Source organism: Botryllus schlosseri, chromosome 12 (assembly GCF_051294905.1).
Source record: "Botryllus schlosseri isolate E-star chromosome 12, Bs_hap1, whole genome shotgun sequence".
Lineage (NCBI taxonomy): Eukaryota > Metazoa > Chordata > Ascidiacea > Stolidobranchia > Styelidae > Botryllus > Botryllus schlosseri.
Window position 1 is genome coordinate 24,243,789 of NC_137247.1, and position 25,799 is coordinate 24,269,587.

The 25,799-nt window shown below is 42.1% G+C and overlaps 2 protein-coding genes across 4 annotated transcripts in view; one reads left to right on the forward strand and one right to left on the reverse strand.

The window, feature by feature from the left end:
• The window catches only part of LOC145452069 (tyrosine--tRNA ligase, cytoplasmic-like), a 539,006-nt gene that overhangs the window by 337,858 nt on the left and 175,349 nt on the right, over positions 1-25,799 (reverse strand). The window lies entirely within an intron of this gene.
• The window catches only part of LOC145452077 (single-strand DNA endonuclease ASTE1-like), a 173,125-nt gene that overhangs the window by 142,100 nt on the left and 5,226 nt on the right, over positions 1-25,799 (forward strand). Inside the window, exons 1-2 of one of the 3 annotated variants that reach the window (XM_080330293.1) lie at positions 15,814-16,587; positions 18,142-18,269. The exons of the other annotated variants lie outside the window; for them this stretch is intronic. Coding sequence (XP_080186419.1) covers positions 16,343-16,587; positions 18,142-18,269 — 373 coding nt within the window. The 5' untranslated portion in view covers positions 15,814-16,342. Of the gene's footprint in view, positions 1-15,813; positions 16,588-18,141; positions 18,270-25,799 lie in introns of those variants that run through there. 3 annotated transcript variants of the gene reach the window in all.

The window sequence follows — 25,799 nt, forward strand, 5'->3', positions numbered from 1 at the left end:
ATTGTTATATTGAACCGGAATATACGTACATTCTTGCCAGCCGCATTTTAATCGACTGTCTTAGATGCCACTTATCACATTTCTAGTGCATAATATTCAAGAGTCACGTCAGTCATCTCAAAACAGGACAAACTCACAAACACATTTCATAAAAACATATCGCTCCGTGCAATGATCGCACTGCGTGACCGGGTTTGCAGTCACTCACACTAATCACTATTTAGACGTGACACGGCATGCCGCTAAACGGAAATTTGAGGTGAAGAGCATCCTAGATATACAATACATGGGCCTTGCTTGATGCCTCCGTAAATACGTGATGTGATATGCCGATAATTGCGGAGACGCGCTTGCCTTCCCTTATGTGTAGGAGTACTTGAACTAGTGCGAAGCGGTTCGACAAATTCTCTGGTCCGATTCCGATCCGGTTTTCCAATTCTCAGGTTCGGCTCCGATCCGGCCTCATCAGGAAAAAGTACTGATCCGGCACCGGCAAAAATGAAAAAGTCCGGCCGAAAATCCGGCCCAGCACGGTACGGTGGTTCCGTGAATTTATAAATATGGCTCGTTTATTTTCGCACTGGCTTGTTGGTTGCTTGCGTGTGGTTCGTTGGTAGTTATTTAGTTACAAACGTCATGCTTATTCGTAAAGATTTTGGCCTCATCAAAAAAGTACTGATCGGGCTCCGGCCGTATCAGAAAAAGTACTGATCCGGCTCCGATCCGATCCGGCCAAAATTGAAAAAATCCGGCCCGATATTTAATCCGGCTCCGGTCCATGCTCCGCACTAACTTGAACACGACACGACTAGCAGCGGGTTTCCGGCCACTATAAGTATCGACGTGCTCTTTAGAAAATAATTGGACGACCAACCCGCTAACTACGTATAACGGCTGACAATACAATTATATTTGTATTTCCCTATCCAGCCATCTGATCAATAATATTAATAATATTTAATATGTAGCCTATGACATTTGTCCTCATAAGTAGCATGCTAATGCTCAATGAAGCTTGGTGCGAATAAAGTTCTTGTCAAAAGTGTGCTTATAGGCAGGGCATGGTATGGTATGGTATGGAACGAGAATTTTCCATACTCCATACTTGCCATACTCTCTCCATACCATACTTGGAATTTTCCATACCATACCAACATTGTTCCATACCCTACTTGATACATATTCCATACTTTCAAATACTTCAATATCATAAGTATAGTACCTTTTACAGCACCTATATTATTGATATTTCGGATGTCATTATTGTTTAAACTAGCCATGATGCGAATCTAATTCCTGGTAATAGTTTTACAGAGTCTGTTCTGGTGAGGTTTAGTTCACGGTAGTGAGGTGCCGTGCACGTCTACTCTACACCTTCCATGAGAAAAATGAGATAGTCAGCTGATTGTTTTCGTCCACAAAAGGGAGTGGCAGCATACGACAAGCGGGCCGGATGCGGCCTCCCGCAAGATTTTGTCCGGCCCGCGGACAATTTCCCGTCTTACATGATAATGTGGCCCGCGGCCTTAGTCTGCCGAGATTCCCCAATGCTTGCCTAAACGTCAAATTTTAGTGACTGTATGTTATTCTATAGGCGTGCGAGAGTGGAGCTTACGCGTAAGTTCGCCGAAGCGAGAAGACTTGCATTATCAGCATTTACGATGCACTCAACCCTAATGAATTGATTGATATCTTGGTAAATTTCGGATGCCGGCCTTATCAAACGTTTGAAATCTTAATTAAGGATTGCACCGTGAGATAGTTGATCAGAGAAAAGCAAACATTGCGACGCTTGTACGACAATGCTGTTCTCAAATCCATATTGTATTGTCATTATCGGCAAGGAATGGCTTTGAAGTGATATTGCAGTCGATAAAATACATTCATTAAATACCATTTATTCCTTGTATGTATGGGCGAATAATTTATCCATTCAGCAATCCGGCCCACCAAGTTCCTAATTTTCCTATATCCGGCCCGCCGACTGAAGAAGTTACCCGCCCCTGCTCACAAGAATATCATCGCATTTCCGGTAAATTGGCATGAGGCACATGCAAGTTTGAAGTAACTACTCGCACAATAATTTATAATATAGGCGCATCCATAAAATATCCCAGCTGCAGGCGATCAATACTGCAGCGATCTGCGTAATTATTAGTACAGTATTTGGTTGGGGTTAGCGTGGCGAGAATTTCAACTATATCTACCCCACTCCCTGATCTATAATCCTAATGCGAGAGCGTTTGAAATATGACCAATAAGATATCTCGGTATGTAAATAGAATAAATGTGCGGACAATGTTACAGCAGAAATGTAATAATCAATCACATTGAGCATTTAGTACGTTGCATCATGATTAGAGCCCGACCGATATTGGATTTCTGAGCCGATACCGATAAGACCGATATCCAGTACCTCCACCGATAACCCCGATATATTCAGCCGATATTCAAAAGATATGGAATCTAGCTTAAGGCCCATATTTAACACCTCGGAGCATTTATTTCAACAACTTTACAGCCATTGATATGCTTGAACATAAAATAAATGATCTAGGGGCTATAAAAATATATCAAAAGCACCAATGCAGCAGTTGCAGATTACAGTTCACGAAGCTCAATTTCTCGGCCCTTTCTCCATGGATAAATGATGTATATAGTACTAAACACGGTAATCTTATAGCTGGCGACCCGAGCGAAAAATTTATTTAAACCGGTATCAATCGAAAGATATTTTCACACTGATTCCGAAAATATAAATTAAAATCTGGTCAGGGCACTGGAACCCCCCTAAAATCGACCTCAAAGTTCTAAATTTCCATTGTTCTGAACAATAGGGGCGCCTGAGCTAAATGGTCGATTAACGCATCGTACTCATTGTGACGCCATTGAGCGTCTCGGCGAAGTCGAGCCGTGTTCTCCGTGACTCTCGGACTATTTAGCGTCGTATCAATCGCTGTAACGCGAATATGTCCCAATCAGAGTAGTTTTCTCGTAGTGCTTTTATAGATTTCGATAAATGATTGCACTGAAGACTACGCATATCAACTTTACATTTACTGGTAATGCATAATATAACAGGCCATTTTGCGTCGTATCAATCACTGTAAACGAATAGGCTACCTCTATAATTACGACGCGCATTTACAAATTTAGCCAAATACAAATTAGAGCACACCAGTTCTTATCGTGTTAATTTACGAAACATTTCCATCCTCATAATCTGGTAAAACTCATTATGAAACAGTTCGTACATTCGGTCGCAATGCTTTTCAACCTTAAGCAGATAAAATTTTGCTCTACGTTTTCTGATGAAGTTTCGTCGTCGCGATCTATTAATAAAAATATGTCGGACTTCGTCACCCACCGAAATTATTTTTCGAGTTTGCATTTTGAGTTGTTCGGAACAATCGGTCTTGACGGCTAGTTCGGAGTGGTTCCATTGTTAATCTCACATTTTAATTTGTGTTTTCGGAATCAGTGCGATGCTAACTTCTGATTAACACCAGTTGAATAAATTTGAGCTCTCTGGTCGCTAACTAAAAATCTACCATTCATACGCTGCTTTCAGCGGGCTGTTGTGTGCACTGTGCTGCCTCATTTTGCCACCACCAAGTCGCTGTTACGCCACTGACCTTCACTATCACGTATTTCACCCAGGGGCGAATACACCATTTCTCCTCCAGAGTTGGGCTACACTACGTCTTCTCCTCCTAATTGTGATACTGACTAAGTCTTGGCACTGACTACGACGTTGGATCTTGAAAAGAAGCTTGATACCAGGGCTTTGGAGCCGGAGCCGGAGCCCGGAGCCGGAGCCCGGAGCCGGAGCCCCAGAGCCGTGCATTTTCACCGGAGCTGGAGCCGGAGCCGGAGCCGGAGCTCTACATAAAATTCAGCCGGAGCCGGAGCCGGAGCTGGAGCCCGTTATTTGAGGAGTAGCTCCGGCTCCGACGTATTTCATAAGATTCTATTATATATGCAACAACCACATCTGCTGATTTATCATAATTGAACAGCAGGCCTGAATTTTAATGCTGTGCACAGCTATGGCATAGAGTAAAGTGCGTTCCAGTGCAACTATGATGTTATCGACCATTGACGAATATTCATTATGACGTCACAAGCCGGCACGGCGGCACCTATGTCTTCGTTGTTACATCGGATGTTACTGACGGTTGACAGACTCTAGATTACTATAGATAACTAACCTATGAATAGATTAGTAATCTATATAGACAAGAAATGGCCAACCTTTTCGGCTAAAGGGGCACATTCAATTAACGAACGAGTGCGCGGTCCACTAGTCGCGCCAAGCGGGTAAAATTTTCAAAGTTTATAAATAAACTAGGTCAATAATATTATCACTTGAGTATATTGCGGGTCTACTGTATACCGCCCGATAGGCTCAGTTTGCAAGGACACGACTATTCGGCGTCTGGCCACATCGATATCGAAGGCCTCCGATAATATGCGAAAATGATTTTGTGCCTACATTTCACCGTCGACGATCTTTATTCGAGCGCAAATGCGAAAATACTTTTTCTCGTAATTGCGAATACAGTTAGATTCAATCGGGCAGATTAGGCGTTTTTTTCTCATTTTCGGTAGGGGGTAGGCTACCAAGCAAGAAATCGTGTGACAATTAAACACGCCAAGTGTGAAGAAAAATTTCACTACTATTTTAGTTTATTGTAATGTACAACGATCTACTGAAAATGTGACTGTACCATGGATCTGCCAATGCGTCGGAACTGATATTTTAGTCATCAACATCCCAAGTGTCGCAGCCTGACTTGTAATTATTGGTTGGCATTGCAAGTTCACAACCTGAGCAATTCAATTTTGGTAATATAATAGGAAATTACCTCGTATGGGCCACGCAAAACCCTCTCGCGGGCCACATTTGGCCCGCGGGTTAGCCACCCCTGATATAGACAGGTCCATTCGATAATTTCAGAGCCGGAGCCGGAGCTGGAGCCGGAGCAGTGGTAATAATGCAGCTCCGGAGCTGGAGCCGGAGCTAATGTATGATAGAAGAAAGCGCCGGAGCTGGAGCAGTTCAAATTTACGGCTGCTCCAAAGCCCTGCTTGATACCTATATGCTTTTCTATTATTCGTCCTTAATTGCCTGTGAAACCCCAATTTAACGTAGGCGAAATCTGACTTTGCTTTAAATTTTATTCGTCAACAATAAAAACATAAGGTTGCAATGCGATAAAATCGAATAAACGTTGCAATCGGTTGCTCTGCTGAGATAGGGTTACCATATTTTGGAAATCTGAAAAGAGGACACTTTTCAAACAAGGTTAACTTTCCGGCCATCAGCTTCCGAAATAGCCGCCGGATCGTTACTTCAGTGCTTACTTACTGTATTTCAGAATTTTACCCCATATTTAACCAAAAAAGAGGACATTTGAACGTCCTTCGAGGACACTTTAAAAAAAGTCAAAAAGGAGTACAAATCCTCTTGGGTAACCCTATGCTGAGAGAGCGCGACAGTGGCGCCACGGGAAGGCTTACAACTTTGCCACCAAAAATTAACCCTGAAAAGGGCTGTTTGTGACAAGGTAGCCCTGAAAAGGGCTGTTTTACGACCGATTCGCTGGGAGCTTTCGTACTAGTCGGCTATCAGATGACCAACCACTATACCCTGGATATTCATGGGCGATCCACTCTAGCAATCTATTGTAGACTTCCCAGCGGCCCCCGGTCAGTGAACGAAACCAAATTTCTGCCAAATGCGAGGGAAACAACGCAGGGGAAGTTCCTCGCATAATGCGCAGAAGCTTGTCCTTGACCGGGCGCCACGATGTTTCAATACATTGTGTATGAGCACCTGTATCAGGCGAAACGAAATAATTGGTGTGGGTCACAGTGTAGTGATGGTATCCGATTCTGTTGAGGCCATTGTAGCCTCCCCATTCATCGGTCTGAATGATTGTACCCAGCTCTACCTCGGCAAGAATCAAGTCACGGAGAGTTCGTTTATCCCGCCGTTCCACTGGGAAGAGCCGAAGCTCTACTTGGAATCCCAAACACAAAACCTGCTTATGAATGTTGCGTGGTGGGATAAAATCTGCGTACCTCGTATACGTAACCTATTGCTTCGAATTGTGATTGCAAATAAATATTTTTTTGGTAATTACGGTAACCGTTACTCACAACGTATTTTCTGCTTCTCATTTGACACGAGAAGAAAAATAATAGCCCACCCGGGTTTAGTGATTGATACGACGCATTTGCGTTGCGTTGCGTAGTCTTCAGTGCAATCATTTAAATTTATCGAAATCAAAATCGCGTTACAGCGATTGATACGACGCTAAATAGTCCGACAGTCACGGAGAACACGGAGACGCTCAATGGCGTCACAATGAGTACGAGGCGTTAATCGACCATTCAGCTCTGGCGCCCCTATTGTTCAGAACAATGGAAATTTCGAACTTTGAGGTCGATTTTAGGGGGGTTCCAGTGCCCTGACCAGATTTTAATTTATATTTTCGGAATCAGTGTGAAAATATCTTTCGATTGATACCGGTTTAAATAAATTTTGCGCTCGGGTCGCCAGCTATAAGATTACCCTAAACACAATGAGCAGTCTTTCACTTGGTACCATAGTTATTGGCACAGCAAGAATTGGAAATCTTTCATCAATTCGGTTCCACCGCTCCCTTGCAGGGGATCTTTCCTTCAATGGTTTCACCAAATATTGATATTAATATTGATATTCTTTTGGCAGTGCACCTGGAGCCTTCAGCACATCATTAACAAATAGCTGAATAGAATGTGCAAACAACTCGGATTGTCCACGTCTGCAACTGCTCCACCCATTCCCCTTGGGCATTGAGTTGACCAGACCATGACCAGCATTTCAACAATCAATTGATCAATATTTTACGCTTTTTTGTCAGAATTGGCCAATGTCATCATGGAATCAAAAATTTTCGTATCAATTATTGACTTTACTCCACGTTTGCTTGATTATCTTCCCCTCTATGCTCGCATATTTCCTATCATGGTGGCCCCGCAAGCCTCAGTCAGATGACTTCATACATCACTGGTATAATTAGCTCTGTTGGTACCGAACCAATAGCACTATCTTCAGAGAAATGTTTTGACGCGACGCTTTTCTCTATCATCACGAGGGTCAGTCCAGCACGATTGAAGTTCTCATTTCTCTTGCTGATTGAAATCTTCTGCAGACAACTATCCATCCAGCTGCTCTCTGCCTTTGGTGATCGATTACTGCAGGGGGATTCCCGCGAAGTCAGTGGGGCATAACGGTGGTTAAAATAATATTTTTCAGATTGTCACGCCTACTGCCCTGAATGCAGTATGCACTATATGCAGCTTGGCCATTTATTTTTATAGTTTACCGTCCTGACATCTTCTATCGACTTCTCTGACTCTCTGCCACCAAGTTGTGACGTCACGAAAATGGCCGATATTCTTTTACCTTCAATGGCCGATACCGATATTTCTCTCCAAGCGTGATATCGACTCGATATTATCGGCGAGCCGATAATCGGTCGGACTCTAATCATGATTGCTTGTAAGCTGTCGTCACTCATAAGGAATAAGGTATAGTTGGAGTAGCCTACATTACCAATTATTGCGTCACATGATAGACTATGCTCGGAGACGTCGTGTCTAGACTCAATAGAATATAGGATCAACATTATTGTTGTCATTATTACATCACAAAATCATGTCATTCCAAATGGTCCTAAAACCGTTTCACAAGCGTGTGTAGGCCTATTTGTTCCTACACAGCGTTCAATATAGTTCACGTTCGCACATAACAAAAGCGATCGTATTACGTGAACAGCGATCAACGACGCTTCATGAAGCTTGAACAGATTACGATAAAATGTATAAAACATCAAAGTATGGAAGTATGGAAATGTCGTTCCATACCATATATAAAAATCTTCCATTCCATACCATACTTGCATTATTCCATATTCCATACCAAAATATCGATCCATACCATACCATACTTCCATACCATACCATACCATGCCCTGCTTATAAGAATGTTCTTCTGTTATCCGGCAACGCGCATAGAAACTCGTATGTGATTTCATGTTTTGTTTGTGTGTGGGATATTCAAATCCTGTTTGAGTTTTGTCCGCGACGTAATCGTATATTTTTATTTATCTGATGTGAATCCGATATAAAACTCTGTGATGTGGGGAAGGACGATTTGAACCCCGTTCTCGTTGCAAATCGATATAATGTGGCCATAATAGTGTTATCATACTGATACGTCAGAAGTTCGATGCAAAATAGTTTTCTCGGTTATTTTGAATCCGGCTTCCCGCGATTTTGGTTTGTGGGGAGAGGTATGTGTCTACATCGCTACATTGAGAAACGCTCGTTATGCCACTGTTTCTGAATTCATGAGCTAGAACTATCTTTACATAAGATCATCCAAAACAAATATGCGCGGATGCAAGCATGTTCGCGAAGGTGTTTGTGGACATGCATAGATACGCATTTCTACGGTATAGGCAACTTTATTGCTGCTAAGATCGGGAGAATGGTAAAACCTCGCAAGTTTAAGATTATGTTAAACGATGGGAAACGGGTGTATTCTACAGGTGATGACGTCACAGGGCATTTGGAGTTACAGCTTGACAAAGAAATAGCTATGAAAGGTATAGGCCGTACATAGTTTATACAGGTGTTAACGACCATTTGTACAGTATTCATATATTGTTGCCTTGTATACGGCGATTGGATGGACAATATCTTATAAAATGAACTCGATGTATGTTCCCTTTCGTACTTCGTTCATCCATTTCCTACAATTCTAACATTTCAACCATAAATTTCAAACTCAGGGCAAAATTGCAAGGAATACTGTCTGAATTGACAAGGACAATCAGGCTTCTAGAAACGAGGTGATTTCTTCGTAAAATATCCATCTAAGTCAGTGGTTCCCAACGTGGGCGATTTTTAGAAAGAAGAGGGCGAAAACACCAAAGGGGGCGACTGGGAGGGCGAAATTGTTAGATCGTCCTCTGAGATATAGGGGAGATGTGATACCGATGGATCAAGAATTGCAAAATGATCTCTGGCTCCCATATCTTCAGCCGATAAGAGCTGATCTTTTGCTGGCTCAACACTTTGGTACAATCTCTACCTACTGGATATATATATATACAACATGAAAATCCACCAATTGAAAAAATATTTATGAACGTTCAAAATTTGTTGCTTGAACGTATCATCACTCCAAGACAGGGGTGTCAAACTCAAATTGCGTTGCGGGCCGGATCAGTCGATGTTTCCATTATGTCTCATGCCTTTGCTTTTCACTTGAATACTTTATTACTAAGCATATATGGATAATTATTATCATAATAGTACATATTAGGCCCACATTACACCACGAATCATAGTGGATTTCATTCTATCAATCAGCAACACCCTTATTCGCGAACAATTGAATAGGCAAAAATACGATGCTTGGCCGGTTGAATACAGTTTATGAATCTCTAATACAGTGGCGCTTACGACGATATAAGTTGGCACTTGGCATATTTCTATGCTCACCGTGCTTCAGTTGTGATCTGGCATTAGCCCGGCGCATGCGTTGTGAGGAACACAAGACATTCAACTGGTAACCTCAGACGTTGGAATGTATTTTTTATTATTATCAAATCTCGCTTAGGGTTTCTCTGGAGAGTGGAGTCCGTGGACCTTTCGAAACGGAAGCGACACAGCAGTGCAACCATAGAAATTTGAATATTTATTTTTGTGTACCTTAAATAATGTCCATGTAAACTGCCTATTAAGATTGCACATTGGGGCTTCCGCTTCTATGAATAACTAGTTTTTGTTCAATTTTCCCTGAACTCAGTGTGCACTTTTTTCCTTCTCGATATTGGGTGTTAATGTCGCCGCGTCGGGTGGCTATAACGTGGTCGTGGAAATTGAAGATGCTCGACATTCACTGTCTTGAGGGATTGTTTAATGGAAATATCTACTATAAAAATAACTTGAATGTTTGTTACACATTTACTGGATAATCTACTCAGAATTGTTTCGCGGGCGGGATGCGGCCTTGAATCGAGTCGCGAGAAGTAGACTATAAGTACACTAAAATCACTCAACTGTCACACATAGTTGAATGGCTTCGGTGCGGTGTTAACCTACATTATCGATCTATTGAGATAACGTTAGCCATAGTACTATTAATTTCCGTCTCAGACAAGACTCATCGGCTGCAGAGTTCATCCTATACATATAAATGATTTTCGCAACTCGTTAGCACAGACTATCAACAATCTACAGCCTATAACTAAAACATTGTATCGTGACTTTTTGAAGCAGACTTGAGCTGTTAGATTAAATAGACCAGTGGTTCTCAACCGGGGATCCGCAAAGCATTTTCAGGGAGTCCGCAAAACTGCTAAATTTATGAAATTCCTTAATTTGTTTTCTAATCTGTTCTAATGAAGCGATTGAAACCTCAACCCGATGCTCATTTTCTCCTGTGATATACATAACCACTATTCCAGAATAACTTCAAGGTGAGATGCAAAAAAGAAAGGACTAGGCTAGAGGTGATATGTTCTTCGACAACTCTGCTTCACAATTTAGGTGCCATATATGTTACGAACACAACACAAGCTGCTGTCGTCGGAATCGTTAATATTACTATCGTACACCGCATATATCTTTGTGAAAATGTATTTTCGGCACTCAAATCAGAGACGTGAAATTTCAAGACAATAAATACAGCTGCATTTTCAAAAAAGTCATAGTGTGGCTCTTTATCAAAATCCTACAGTTAATATTGGCACTAGATAGTTAGACAGATGACCGTTGCACGATAATTGAGCAACTTGTCACCGAAAACCTGAAAGGGTCAGCGCGGTCCGTGACGGTCCAAAATGGGCCCGCGAAGCCAAAAATGTTGAAATACACTATAGAGCAGTGGTTCCTAACCTGGAGGCGCTCCCCCGTTGGGGGGGGGGGCGTGAAAGCATCTGGAGGGGGAAGCGAAGAACTGAAAAAAAATCGCGTATGGCGCGATTTACATCCAATTCACGCGTGTTTCTCTATATATAGACCAAATTTCATATTTTGGAATTCTCTCATCAACAGTTATAACCTTCCATGCCATCAAACAATATGTTGGAGTTGCTAGCATCCCGGTTGGATTTTGTGATATGACGATAAGGGGGGCGCGAAATTTTTTAATCGTTTCATTCATCGATATCAAGTCAAACTATTAGACGACATGCAACTATGCGACTCGACGGTGATCATCGATGGCTCCGGACTGTTTTATTATTTATATTTTGACTGCTTGAAAGATAAGGGGAGGTAGGTTCGACGTCTATAGCTGTGTTATGTATTTATATCGAGTGATCAGAGAAATTCGTTATGTAAGGCTGTCCTTATTATTTACATTTTCGCGATTCCAACCTACATGCAATAACGTAGCAGCCACTTGGCGGTTATGGCTGAGCGCCATGGGCGGCAGGCTCCAAGGGGCGGAAAAATGAGGCTGCACATAGTGCACAGTGTACACAGCCGGCTAACATCAGCGTATAATTGGTAGTCCTATAGCTGGCGACCCTACAGCTCAACTTTAATCAGCTGGTCTCAATCGAAAGCTAGTGTCGCACTGATTCCGAAAACAAAAATTAAAATGTGAGCTTGGCAATGGAACCACTCCGAAATAGCCGTCAAGACCAACTGCTCCGAACAATCGGAGTGCCGCAACACAATGACCAATTGACCATGATAATAGAAATTGTAGCGAGCGATTATTCGGAACAATGCCGATTTTCAGACTCAGACGGCTATTTCGGGTTGGTTCCGTTGTCCTGACCAGCTTTTGAATTGTATTTCCTGAATCAGGGCGGCAATAATAGCTTTCGATTACGATCAGTATTGTTAAATTGTAGTTAGCTGCGGAAATTGACAGATTTAAGAGGCTGGTGCGGAGCAGTGAAACCAAGTTTGATCGTAATGCAACAGCGTTTGATGTTTTACCGTGGCTAGTTAAAATCACACCTACTTGATTCGACACCATTGGTGTTTGAATTAGGAGCTGCGAGAGGAACTTCTCCAAGCTCAAACTGATAAAGTCTGATTTACTTTCTATCATGAATGATGATCGGCTATCAGCTCTATCCATTATTTCTAGGGATGGTGTGAACGTGAGGTTCACGTTCGCGTTCTGTGTGTGAACCTCGGAAATTTAGTGGTTCACGTTCACAAACGAACCTCGGTAGGTTCTGCACTGTCAATCTTTTTCATATATTACATATCTCACCTTATTATAACATCTTTGTATGAAATTTATTGCATTTGAACTGCGGGTCACTCTATGCACGGCGCTGGCCGCTGGCAGGATAAATAATCAACACCAAACGAGCATGCACCTTGACAATCTCAAAAAATTTACCTGCTTTGTTACAAAAGTTTGCTCAAAATATCCAGCTTTTCGTTTGTGAATATTTTGTGACTCTCTGCTGTGAGATGGACCCGCAATCATACAACATCAAGAGCGAAATACACTAGTAGTCAACGAATGATGCTTATTGATATCGTCTGATGTAAAAAATCTAGCAGACGTACGGGGTCAATCTTGACTTCATAGGTTTATTGTATCATAAAAACCAAATCCGTGCGACTGGCGTGCTGGCTACTACTGTAGAACTTGTTAATGGGGTAATATCGGTAGCACGTATAGGAACACGTTTCACCTTCTGCTCAAGACCAACGTAGCAATACTCAGACGCCGAATACATTGTCCGGTCTGGCCTAAACCGTTGAGGTGTAACCTTACATTCCTTTGCAAGTCCTCGTCGAAATTGTTGGCAAAACGACGGAAGATATTGATTTTATGGGATTATTATATATCATTTCATTGCCCCAGTCCATAGATTTGGCGACGTTTAAAACGTCAGTATGTACTACAGCATTGTGGCATTATGTGGCCCTAGTCGTCGCTAGATATCGTGTACTGTACATTGATATGGATAGGCGATCACTTCACTGAAATTTAGGGCTGGAATTACCAATATGACGTCACGTGACGTCACGAGGTTCACGTTCGCGTTCACACAGAACCTTTCAAAAAGGTTCGCGTTCACACGAACCTGAACCTTTCAGAGGTTCACACCATCCCTAATTATTTCTATAGAAAGGGACTACGTTCATAAACTTGATTTCGAGGATATTGTCGCTGATTTTGCTTCGGCGAAAGCCCGAAAAGTTCAGTTTTGAGGCGGCTATTGATATTTTATTTGCACAATACAGGGGCCAACCTTTTCGACCAAAAGGCCACATGAGATTTGCGAATCACTGCGCGGGCTACTTGGGCGTTGAATGTTAATGACATTTCTTTAATCGTCGGATAGGAGCAATCCGGATTATACGTATAGATGAAAACAAGACTTATATAACCACGCATCAAAATCGATAATAATTATATGATGAAAAGTCAGCGTGCATAGTACACTCATGAACCATAGTGTCCTATTTGGTGTGGACACAAGAAAATATCTCGGCTCAGTGAAATGGGTCTACTTCACACTTTCCATTTGGCTAAAGGCAATTTGACGGTGATTTTTGACAGGCTTACCGAGCATCAAATTTGATAAAACGGGTATCAATCGAAAGCTGCCGCTTTACTGATTGCGAAAATATACATTTTATTTCGGTCATGGCCCTGAAACCCCCACAATCAGCCTCGAATTTTTCATCATTATGGAGGGTAGCATATAGTGACGCAACCATGCTGTCTGGCGAAACGAGAGCGTAGCCCAGGAGCAAATGAGTGGCTGCGCGGCGAGAGTGAGTGTTCATTTGGCGCCGCGGCAATGATACCGCTGTACAACTTCTGACGCAAAAGGTCATCGCTATTCAGAGAAATCCGAATTATGATTATTATTATTATTAATGAGGAGTTTTTAGTGGCGCGTGGCGCCGTTTCCAGCCTTGTGCACCACGGACAAAAGATGTTATCAGGGAACAAATTTTCGTGCTCTGGGACATAGGCTTATAATAACTTTTCAAACTATATATACAAGTTACATGACATAATAAACTCGGCGACCGGTGTAAATAATTGCGGCATAGTAAGTACATTGGTTAAAGTAAGAGGTACTTTGAGCGTGGTACATGCGTCGGCAAGAAATGTTCGGTGAAAGTCATATTTTTCGCAATGCAAGAGTGTGTGGTCAACCGTGTCGGGGACGTAACACACATTACAAAGGGGGGAGTCGGCGCAACCTATTTTGAACAGATGTGCCGCCAGGCGACAGTGACCGGTTTGGAGGCGAAACAGGATTCTTTCAAATAGGCGATTTGGGCAGGAATCTGGCGCCGCTGTTGATATATATGGTCGCAACATCCGGTAGTGGTGCCCTCTCTCCTATGCAGTGAACTCGGCCTGCCATTGGTCTTTGCAGAGCTGACGGGTGACCGCTTTTGCCTCTGATAATGTTACGGTTGGGATATCGATACCGGGTTCCCGCGATTGACTTGATGATGCCCGAGCTAGTTGGTCGGCCTTCTCGTTACCGTCTATTCCGGTGTGACCTGGTATCCAGGCAAATGTTACCATGCCACCCGTGGTCTTTATCTGTGAAAGAATATCAAATGTGAGAGAGATTTCCTTATGCGGCTTACGGGTATGCGGGGCTGACCGAATGGTGATAGGAAAATAATAAACCAAATTCCAACGTCACCGTTTAGTTAAATCTCCTCTTGGTTAAATCTCCTATATTCCCGACAAGGGCTATATAGGCCTAGGCTTAGTAATAGAGGATTCCAGTGAAAACAAAGATAATGATTTGGTGGTAACATTTTAGAATCATTCGACTGGTCCGGCCCGCAAGCTATCCAATAAAGGATTGAATCCGGATCGCGACCACAGTTTAGTTCGATATCATAATATCGATATCATAATAATCTGACATATCTAACGTATTCAGCTACCTGGACAGAAAGATCTCGATAAGTTGAATGATAATGCGCGAAAATTGGCAGGGTACTAATGCATTCTGTGGAAGCAGTTCTATCCTCACAAGTACAAAAAAGGATGATAATTTGTGTGCTCGCTTCTACCGAAGCGCCTATAGAAAGTATTACCAGTGCAACATTTCTCTACGACGCTATTGCACTTCGAAACACAAGCTCGTTGCCCATTGCTGCGACGCCAGCTGAGCACTCACTCTCGCCGCGCAGCCACTCATTTGCTCATGGGCTACGCTCTCGTTTCGCCATACAGCATTGTTGCGTCACTATGCTACTTACCATGACGATGAAAAATTCGAGGCTGATTGTGGGGGTTTCCGGGCCCGTTTTATCAAATTTGATGCTCGTCAAGCCGGTCAAAAATTACCGTCAAATTGCCTTTAGCCAAATGGAAAGTGTGATGTAGACCAATTTCACTGAGCCGTGAGATTTACTTGTGCCCACACCATATAGGACAATATGCATGAACTAACCGCACAAAGCGATTACATTTTTCAAAGTTAATGAATGAGTTCGGCCAATACTAATATGTTACTTACATATATTGCGGGTCGCCTCTGTATGCCGCTGGGCTCATTTGACAAGGACAGGATTATTCGGCCCTTAGACTTATAAATATCGAAGATTCCGGCGTAGATGCGTCTATCATTTTGTGCAAAGGTTTCATCGCCAATCATCTTTCTGCAACGGCAGATGCAAATTTGAATGTTGGACGACACGTTCTCTCATAATTGCGAGTATTATCAGACTCAATTCCGTAAATTTTTAGAAGGGCGTAGGCTGCTAAAAGCACCACGAAACTTTCTACTTTATGGTCGTTTACGAAGATCTACGAAAAGTGTGGCTGACCCCTGGCTACGCCAATGCGTCGGAACTGATGCTTAAGTCATCAACGACCCAATTTTCGTGGTCAAGCTAATCAAATTTTTGGTTGGCCTTGCAAATTCACAATAAATTACATACTTTGTTGCGCCGACAACAGACGATATACACGTCATAAATTACATTGAATATTTATTATTTGATATTACAGCTAATTTCGAGAATTATCTCGCGGGCCACTCAAAATCTTCTCGCGGGCGATGGGTTTGCCGCCCCTGGCCTAATACATTCGTCCACCATTTCTTGTCTTTATTGATTTTGGCCGTATAAACGCGGAGACGGTGAGGCTTCTTTCTCGATCAATATAGAACTTCTGAGACGCGGCATATTATCTGTAATTGTTTTTCTTGAAAAGATTGCTGGAACGTGAAACTATATCTAAATTTGCTGTGGTGTACTAAGAGGGGGGCGGCATTTCCAACGAAAGCCATGCTGCCACGCCACTGCCCACATGCAAATGGTCTACCGGCTGGGCCACTTCGAAATCAATAGTACCCATGTCACAAAGCAACTATTCCCTAATCCTTATTTGGTGGGCCCAGAACTGATCACAAGATACGGCTATGTTAACTTTTATCATGGCGGTTATGTTGCAGGTCTGGGGGGCGAACATTCAGAATTGCGAAGAATCACAAACAGATTTTTCGGTGCGTTGGTCGATCGTTGTAACGTCCGTTGCTACGTCGTTTTTGATGCGTAAGTATTCATATTTCATATGAGAGCTCAGTAAAATAGGCTTTTGATGCCGGAACATAATACGCCCGGGGGTCAGTATTTCATCACTGATGTATTCCTAATTTGATTGTAATGTCGTTTGATTAATACAGTTACTGAATAGGTATACTTTAAGGCAGAGGCAGGATATTCGCCAATCGACAGGCAGGGTATGGGAAATAGATAGATCATTTATTAGATTCGTCTCACCAGGAAAATTTGAAACGTTCAAATAAACGGTATGGACTAGGAAGAAGCGATACGACCGGGTGGTCATCTAGTCAACCCCTTTCCTAGAGAGGATACAAATTATATCTCACGGCGCCATAGACGAGACAGAACGAACACAATGGTAAATTTCGAAACACACAAAAATAAAAGAGATCCGTAAGAACATACACGTAAGAGAGCTATGCTCTAACAGTATCAACAACAACAGTGCATATCAATCACAGACCAATAAATTGATTAGAAGTTTCCAGCAGATAGTCCATCAGTGACTGTTTAAAACCGCTGAAGATTCGTTCGCGAATAGTAACGGGTATGCTATTCCAAATGTTTGGATCGGCTTTTAAAACAGATCGTTTGCAAAATTCCTTACTTACTAAATTATGTCGGTAATTTGGTGCGGCTGAAAATCTGGTATTGTGGCAATGGGTGGATTTCGATAGTTGTAATTGATTCTTCAAACTAAAGGTAAGCTGATGATTGTGATATCGATACATGAGTTTAGCTACTTCCAGATATTCAATTTCTTCTATTCTCATCATGTTGCACTCCCTATATGACTTCCCAAGATTACATCGAAATGAACCCGCATGGTCACGAATTGCGTTGTTTTGTATCATCTGTATTGGATGCAAAGTAGTTTTGTTGCAGAAGCCCCAACTCAAAATTCCATATTGCCAGTGACTGTGAACAATTGCAAAATACACTTCTCGGAACACCGTTTTCGGAATTAGATGTCTAAGGCTTCGTAAGAGAGTTTAACAGTTAGAAAAATTAGCACACTATCAGCCCAAATTTAATTTTGATCTATTTTCCGGTTTGAGGTTAGGCATTGGACTGAAGGAAGATAGGAAAGGTCCTTTATTGTGACGGAACATAGCATGCTTGTTACTAAAAACAGTAAAAAGAATCAAAGAAATAAAGAATAACCTGCGCTGTAGTGACTGACACTATAATTTGGCGTAGTCAAGTAGTGATTAATGAATTAACTTAATCGTCCTTCGAAGACTTGTTGAGACAATGCTTAACTATTTCGAAACAGTGCCTATTCATGCCTTCATTGGTAATTCTGCGTTAGTAGAAAACATGTATTTCTGCAATTTCGAAAGCTCTGTAGTAATCAATTCATGCCGCTTGCGGCTTGCCACTCCATTTCTTCAAATCACTTAAAATTGGGAAATTTCGAACGTACACGCAATTTTCACCACTAGATTTCCCTACAAGAATCCATGCCCTTTCTCACGGAACAGAATCGATTATTTAACCGGTTCCTGGTGTGGAGCAAGCTATCTCTGTTTCATATTGCAGGTTCACGTCTGAAGGCAATATCTCGCAGTATCTTGAATCAAGAACGAAGAAAATTAAATGCAATAGGAGTGTTGTTGAATGCGGTGAAGTCACGGAGATTGGGTACAGAGCGCCGCCTATAGTGAGAAGTATGTCATATGCCTGTTGCACAATGCTAGAGCCTAGTGCGTAGTGCAATTATCGAAAACCGACTCGCGTTGTCGGACTAGACCAGGGATGTCAAGCATACGGCCCGCGAGCCGCATCCGGCCCGCCAGACGATTTATTTCGGCCCGCGAAGCAATTTTGAGTAGATTGAAATATGGTTATATTTTCCAGCACATTTGTAAGAAATGTTGAGATTTTTTGCAGAAAATACTTCCATGTCTATAGGCCCCATTATAACCACCGGGCTACGGCGCTGTAGTTTCACTCTAGTTACCACTAGTAACAAGTCGGTGAAATTGACACCCAATATCAAGAAAGTTAAAAGTGCGCACCAAGTTTCAAGTTTTATAGAAAATGGATCTATAAGTAGTAATTGGCCGAAGCAAAAACGCTAATGCGGAACCGTTACATGCAGTTTACATGGAAAAGTTGAACAAATATATAATTGAAATATGTACGATCGTACTACTCTGTCACTTTCGACCTTATAGACCAGTGGTCGGGAACCTATGGCTCGCGAGCCACATATAGCTCTTTTGGGTAGATATGGATAAGATATGGCTCTTCAACATATTTTAAATATTGTAATAAATTTATCGATATTGCAGCAACTTGTTAGTAAATTTTCATAACGGCCAGAATAATCATTCTCGTGGTAGCCTAAACATGCCTTGGAGAGGTCAATACAGTGGGGAATCCAGGGTTAGGTCTTGTATCCCCTTTTCAAAATCCTCAAATTTTGAAGTTGATGTCGCGCCTGCAACTAACATCACTCGCGAATTCGATCTACCCGACATCGCGCGCCTCGAAATGTTGGATTGCACGATACCTTGATTGATCATAGAGAATAGCAGACATGGCGACGCTTGTATGACATTGCAGTTATCAAATACACATTTTCTTCCTGATCTACGCCGAGAAATGAACTGCCTTGACAGTGACATTCACAATTAGAAATTCACATTAAAAACAACGCCATAGCTAACCACGTCTTTGATTGGTAAGTACCTTTCTAGTACCGCCGTTAAAATGTAGGTGTGTAACGCAACGTTTTGTTAGCCGAATACTGGGGAAGTCGATTAATATTTAGATATTAGGAATGAGTGTGACAATTACCTTCGATTAATATCAGTGAATAAAGTTCTAAGCTATTTACGATGAGTTGCGCTATCACAGGTGAGGCTTGGCCCGTTTGTGCCTCACTTGTGCCTTAACTGTTCTTTCACGCTACATTTTCGCACAATAAATTTGAAAATTGCTTGATTTTCGGAGAAAAATGTTCAAAATCTAGTTATTGATAAACGTTGATCGAAAATACCAATAATCTTTGAAGGTTTCAATGTATGTAGGCTACTGCTGCAGTGACTATGTTTGACTCCACCTACGCCAGACCTGGGTAAATTTGGCCCGAGGGCCAAATGCGACCCGCGCAGCTATTCTATGCGGCTCACCAAAGGTTATTTGGAATTCAAAACATAAAACTTGCTTTTTGCTTTTTGAATTCGTTTACTTTGAAGCCTGTTCATTAATATGCCACAATTACGCTGCCACGTAGGCCCTACCTCGCATGCGTAATCCAGATCTAAAACAAAGGCAATGCCGCAAAGTATGAGTAGCAATTCAAGTTACAAGACATCACTCTTTTCATATAGTTTGCTTCAAACCTTCTTTGTGGCCATTGTCATATTACGCATTATACGGTAAGTGTTTCAAATCGTTAAGTGATACGTTCCCAAATCCCTAATTTGTAACACAAGTCAATCAGTGCTCGCGATTACTATATGCAGGGTTGCCATACCGTCCTTATTTCTAAGATTTGTCCTTATTTTGAAGGGCTACGTCTTAGAAAACTCAACTGTCCTTATTTTTAAGAAACGTCCTTATTTTCGACTCACGTCCTTATTTTGTCTTATTTTTAACCACTACTGAACTTCGATCGTTTTCCTCTGGTATCTATGTTGCATAATATTCTTAAACTATGCTTTAGCGTAGAGATTTTATGACATCTTAAATGAAAGGAACTCTCGTGACGTACACACCACAAGATTTGACTTCTAAGTGGTGAGATAGCTCGGGCTGTGAGTAGTGGTACATCAGTTTCGTATGTACCAAGCTACCACAGCGGACGCCATTTTAGCAGTAAACAGCAATTCCTGGTTCCTGCTGTTTGGTCTGCAGCAGATTAAGCTCAAGCTGTGGGGAAGGCAGCATTTATTGCGTAGTGAAAAAAGGTGCAGTGCAGTCGACACATTGATTAAAAAGTAGTAAAGCTATCAATCATTGAAAAATTTATCTAACTTATATTGCACTTGCTCACGAACGCTCTTTAGCGCCCACTACCGGGTTTCAAAATGAGGTATGAGAACATTGTCGATCAATATGACGTCACACCAGCAAAGCTTTGTCTATCGACTAGAGGTGGTCACGATCCGGTTCAGGAGTATGTGGTTGAGTGTTATAAGTTGTAACCAGCGCCGAAGCCACATTTTTTCAGCCCCCTTCCGCCCAAATACATACTGATCTTGGGCCCACCTAGGGCCGTAACAGCACTTCGTCAGCACACCTCCCCCCCCCCAAATAAAAACGTTGGGGGGCTTCGCCCAGAAAGCTTCGCCAATCGGGCTATGCACTGTTTATCGATATTTATCATCTACATTGGGTGTCCGTTTAGTGAGTCAGATTTTCTCGCATAAACGCGCGAAGCGCCAGAAATTTCTATAGTTCATGACTGAATCGGACAATATGATCGCGAATTGCATATATATTGCTATCAATTTTTATCCTCTCTCTGCTCACGTAACCTGATTTACGGGTAGATCTGAGTGAGGTGTGTTTGAAAAGGCAGGACCCCTCAATAATAATTAAACATCTCCGGGTGTATACCCGTTGGCAGGAACAAAACAGCACTTCGTCAGGCCCTCAGCCCCCCAAAAAATTGAGTCTTGAGCTCCCATAGGGTGATAATCTGACCCCATCCCCCCAACACGTTGTTCGCTTTTGCCACGAAATTACAGTTGTACTGTTTAGTGAGCCAACGCGAAACGCGAAAATTTTCGATAATTCATGATAAAATCGGTCAATAAGATCGGGAATTGCATGCATATTGCTATCAATTTCTTGTCCTCTCTGCTCACGTAATCAGATTTACCGGTACAGATGAGTGAGATGTCTTTAAAATTGTAGAGCCCGTAAATAATAATTGAACATCTGCGGGCGGACGGGCGGACCCGTCGGTATGACTTCGTTACATGATGTTATATCGTGATCTCCTATCTGCTATATCAACAACAAAAAATAGAATCGCCCAAACGTACTAAATTGAAAGATCACATGATTTCGCATTGACATTTCTTCACTGCCATATAATTTGTTCCTGCGAGATGGTATTTATCTTGTGAGGTTCAGATTGCCAAGACAGGAACATTCGGCGACAGTCATTTAGGCGCCTATATGGACAATTAAACCTATATGTATTTTGCATATATAACGAAGTTTTCGGTCAGCATAAGGGCAGTCCTTTACGGCCAAGGTTTTCTCGCTGCCGATAGTTCTGGCACACTTCTTGGAATCACATGTTGCATGGCCTAAATGGCCTTGATGCGTCGTGGCGCGGTAATGTCCAACGCCGATATGTCCATTTCTATAAATCTTGGGTATTTTTTTCTTGGGGGAAGAGGAACCAATAATTAAGATATTTGGCGGCGTGAAATCGCGCGCAGCGCGAAAAAGTTTTGAAAAAGTTGCATAAATTTTCATAAAATACTCTATAATTTATGCTGATTCAGGAAATAATTTTGGGCCCCCTTCGAGAACGCCCCTCCCCCCAATTGGGGGGTCTAGGGTGCGGCAGTTACGGTCCTGGGCCCGCCGTAGGGTAATCGATGCAACTTCCGGGGGCTTACTTTATACATCTGATCGTTAAATGATTTGAGTGAATTATAATATTGGTTCTTCCATATGCTACTATATAATTTTGATCCTCTCTCCATCCACATGATCAGAGTTACCAGTAAAAGCTGGTGGAGGATGACGACTTCGAAAATGCAAGGAGCGTGATTGTACGTCGCTGAGTCGTATTCATGTCTCACCGATAAGTGTTTTTTTATCAGTCTAATGCCGGTGCGCACTGCACAACTGAACTTGTAAACACCGCACATGCGGTGGTTTCCAGCCTCTCATTATCGCGACTCCATTTCCAATTTAAAAATGTTCCGTGGCCCAGCTCAAAATTTGATGAGCTGATTACTAATTGAAGGTCGGCGCATTTGTCCATACTTACTCATGACCAACGTTTTTTTTTTTTGGGGGGGGGGTGACGAAGTGCTGTTTCGGCCCTGAGTAAAGGTAGAGTAAACCTAGACCTGAGCTGTCGTGATATCCATGAAGCACTTTCTAATAACAAGGCGTTGCTGGAGTAGATTGTTTCTGGCGAAAAGTATGGAATATGATAGGCCGCGGATTGTATATATACAAAATATGAACAAAAACGCTTTTTCATGCTAATATAATTTTTCGACTGTCCTTATTTTTGGGTCCATGTCGATGGCAACCCTGACTATATGACTCACATATCTATCACCCATAAAGGTTTAACGGGCATGCCAAAAAAGAAAACCGAAAACTGAAATTCAAAGAAGGTTTAGACTTTGGACTTTCGAACACTAAATAGTTGTATATTGGAGTCAGGGGTAAACCTGTCCTTTTAGTTTAGTCGAGCATGTCGCCGAGATTAAGGATTTTAATTATTGTCGGTCTTATGACAAAAATACGAAACACTCGGTCAAGGGAGGGCGATGTTCAGAAAAATGCTTCGCTCAAAATCAAGACTACTAAAGCTGAACACGGATCAGAAGGCAGCTATCTAGAAAATAAGCTCTGTACTATTGCATATACATTTTAGTGCAGTGGTTCTTGAACTGGGGGCGTGATCGACGCGATCTACCTCAATCTTACAGTTATTGCTCTGTGTATTGTCCGACTGTGATATTTCAAAATTCACTCATTAACAGCCACAATCTTCCATGCCATCAAACTATCCGCTGGGATTGAGCAACAATGTAATTTAGAAACAAAATTAAAATATGCTGGAGAATGTAGCTAAAATGTTTGACTCGGCCCGCCAACGTATTTTATGCTTTTCATTTGGCCCGCCTAGGAAAATAATTGCCCGCTCCTGACCTACGCATATGAGCAGAGAAAATATGCTGCACACTACGAATTCCATGTAATAGTGCTACCAATACGTCACATATTTTCAATCGTGACGTAACAGTTGATTGGCATTTATGGCTCTTTGGGAGTGACATTTGAAAATATTGGGTCAATATGGCTCTTCGGTCAAAAAGGTTCCCGGCCATTGTTATAGACCCTCAGACATGTCAACTTATATCGTCGTTAACGCGACTGTTTTAGCGGAATCTTAACTGTATTCAACCGGACGACGGACAATCATCGTATTTTTAACAATTCCATTGTTCGCGAATAAAGGTGTCGCGACTTGCTACTTTAAAAACCCCATGATCCGTGTATTATCTATACATGCTCTTAAGGTATTCAAGTGACAAGCAAGGGCACAAATTAACAATTTGGAATCAGTGGACTGGTCCGGCCCGCGAGCGATTTGAAGGCTTGAATCCGGCCCGCGATGCAATTTGAGTTTGACACCCCCGGACTAGACAGAGCAGCAACGGTTCGTTATTTACCGCATCAAGCCTTGTTTATCGTCTATTACCCAAAGAGAATTCGTTCACATGTAGTAGGATTATCATATTTTGAGATCCGCAGAAGAGGCGACTTTTTACAAGTCACTAAAGATGAAGTATAATTCAATAATACCGTAAATTTGGAAATTCTATTGCTATTCACTAAAAAAAGGCCATTTCGACGACTCGACCCCCGAAAGACCCGTTTCACGTATCATCGATTTGAGTTTTTCAGTAATTCCTGACGTCACAATCCAGATATCACGACTGGTATGGCATTTTTAGTTCTATATTAGGGTTGCCATTAGTGCGGAGCATGGACCGAAGCCGGATTGGATATCGGGCCGGATTTACTCAATTTTAGCCGGACCGGATCGGTGCCGGATCAGTACTTTTTCTGATACGGCCGGAACCGGATGGGAGCCGGATCAGTACTTCTTTGATAAGGCCAGAATCTTTATGGATAAGCATGGCGTTTGTAACTAAATACCTACCAACCAACAACATGCTAGTAACCGACAAGCCGGTGCGAAAAGAAACAAGCCATATTTTTAAATTCACGGAACCACCATACCGTGTTGGGCCGGATTTCCGGCAGGACTTTCTCATTTTTAGCCGGAGCCGGATCAGTACTTTTTCCTGATACGGCCGGAGCCGGATTAGAGCCGGACCAGAGAATTGGCAAACCGGATCGGAGCCGGACCAGAGAATTTGTCGATCCGCTCCGCACTAGTTGCCATACGTCCAAAATTTTCCGGACATGTCCGGAATTTCACTGTTAAAACTGCGTCCGGGAGGAATTTCTAAAATATGCCTAAATGTCCGAAATTTTGAAGTAGGCTCATACTTTTTTCCTAAATCAACATAAACAATATTATTTTTGGCAGATTTATGCTACATGAAATATTTTTTCGCGCTATGCGCGATATAGTTTCACTTATGTTGGTTTTAATATGGGGACTACCGCGCTCGCAAAAACTGCGATCAGAAATAAACAGAAATAACATCAATTTACAGAAATAAGTGTAATTGTAATCGCAATCACAAGATAACGGTATATCAATAGAGTCGGTTTAGGCCGTTTGGATGCTTTATTCAAAGATTATCTGATTATCTTGATGTTCCTTTGTTTCCTGTTTTCTCTTGCCCTTTTATTTAATTGAAAGCCGATATATATATATATTCAAAGATAGTAGTTCTAAACCGGGGAGTAGTTTGCCTTTATTCTGGTGTTCACGAAGATTTTGAACTTAATCAAATCAGCTTCCAGGCCGAGGGTAAGTCCATGGCCAATGTGCCGACCTTGAATTAGTGATCAGTTTATCAAATTTTGAGGTGGGCCACGGAACATTTTCAAATTGGAAATGGAGTCACGACCATAAACGGTTGGAAACCACCGGATGTGCGGTGTTTATATAGTTCAGTGGTGCATTGCGCACAGGCATTAGGCTGATATCGAATCTTATCGGTGTGACATGAACATGACTTAGCGATGTACATGCAATTACGCTCCTTGCATTTTCAAAGTCATCATCCTCTACCAGCTATACCGCTAACTCTGATCACGTGGGCGGAGAGAGGATCAAATTATATAGTAATATATGGAATAACCAATATTATTGAAATAATTCATTCAAATCATTTAACGACCAGATGCATATAGTAAGCCCCCAGAAGTTGCATCGATTACCCTACGGTGGGCCCGAGATCAGTGTTTATTTTGGCGGGAGGGGGCTGAAAAAATGTGTCTTAGGCCCTGGTTACAACTTACAACACACAACCACGTACTCCTGAACCGGATCGTGACCA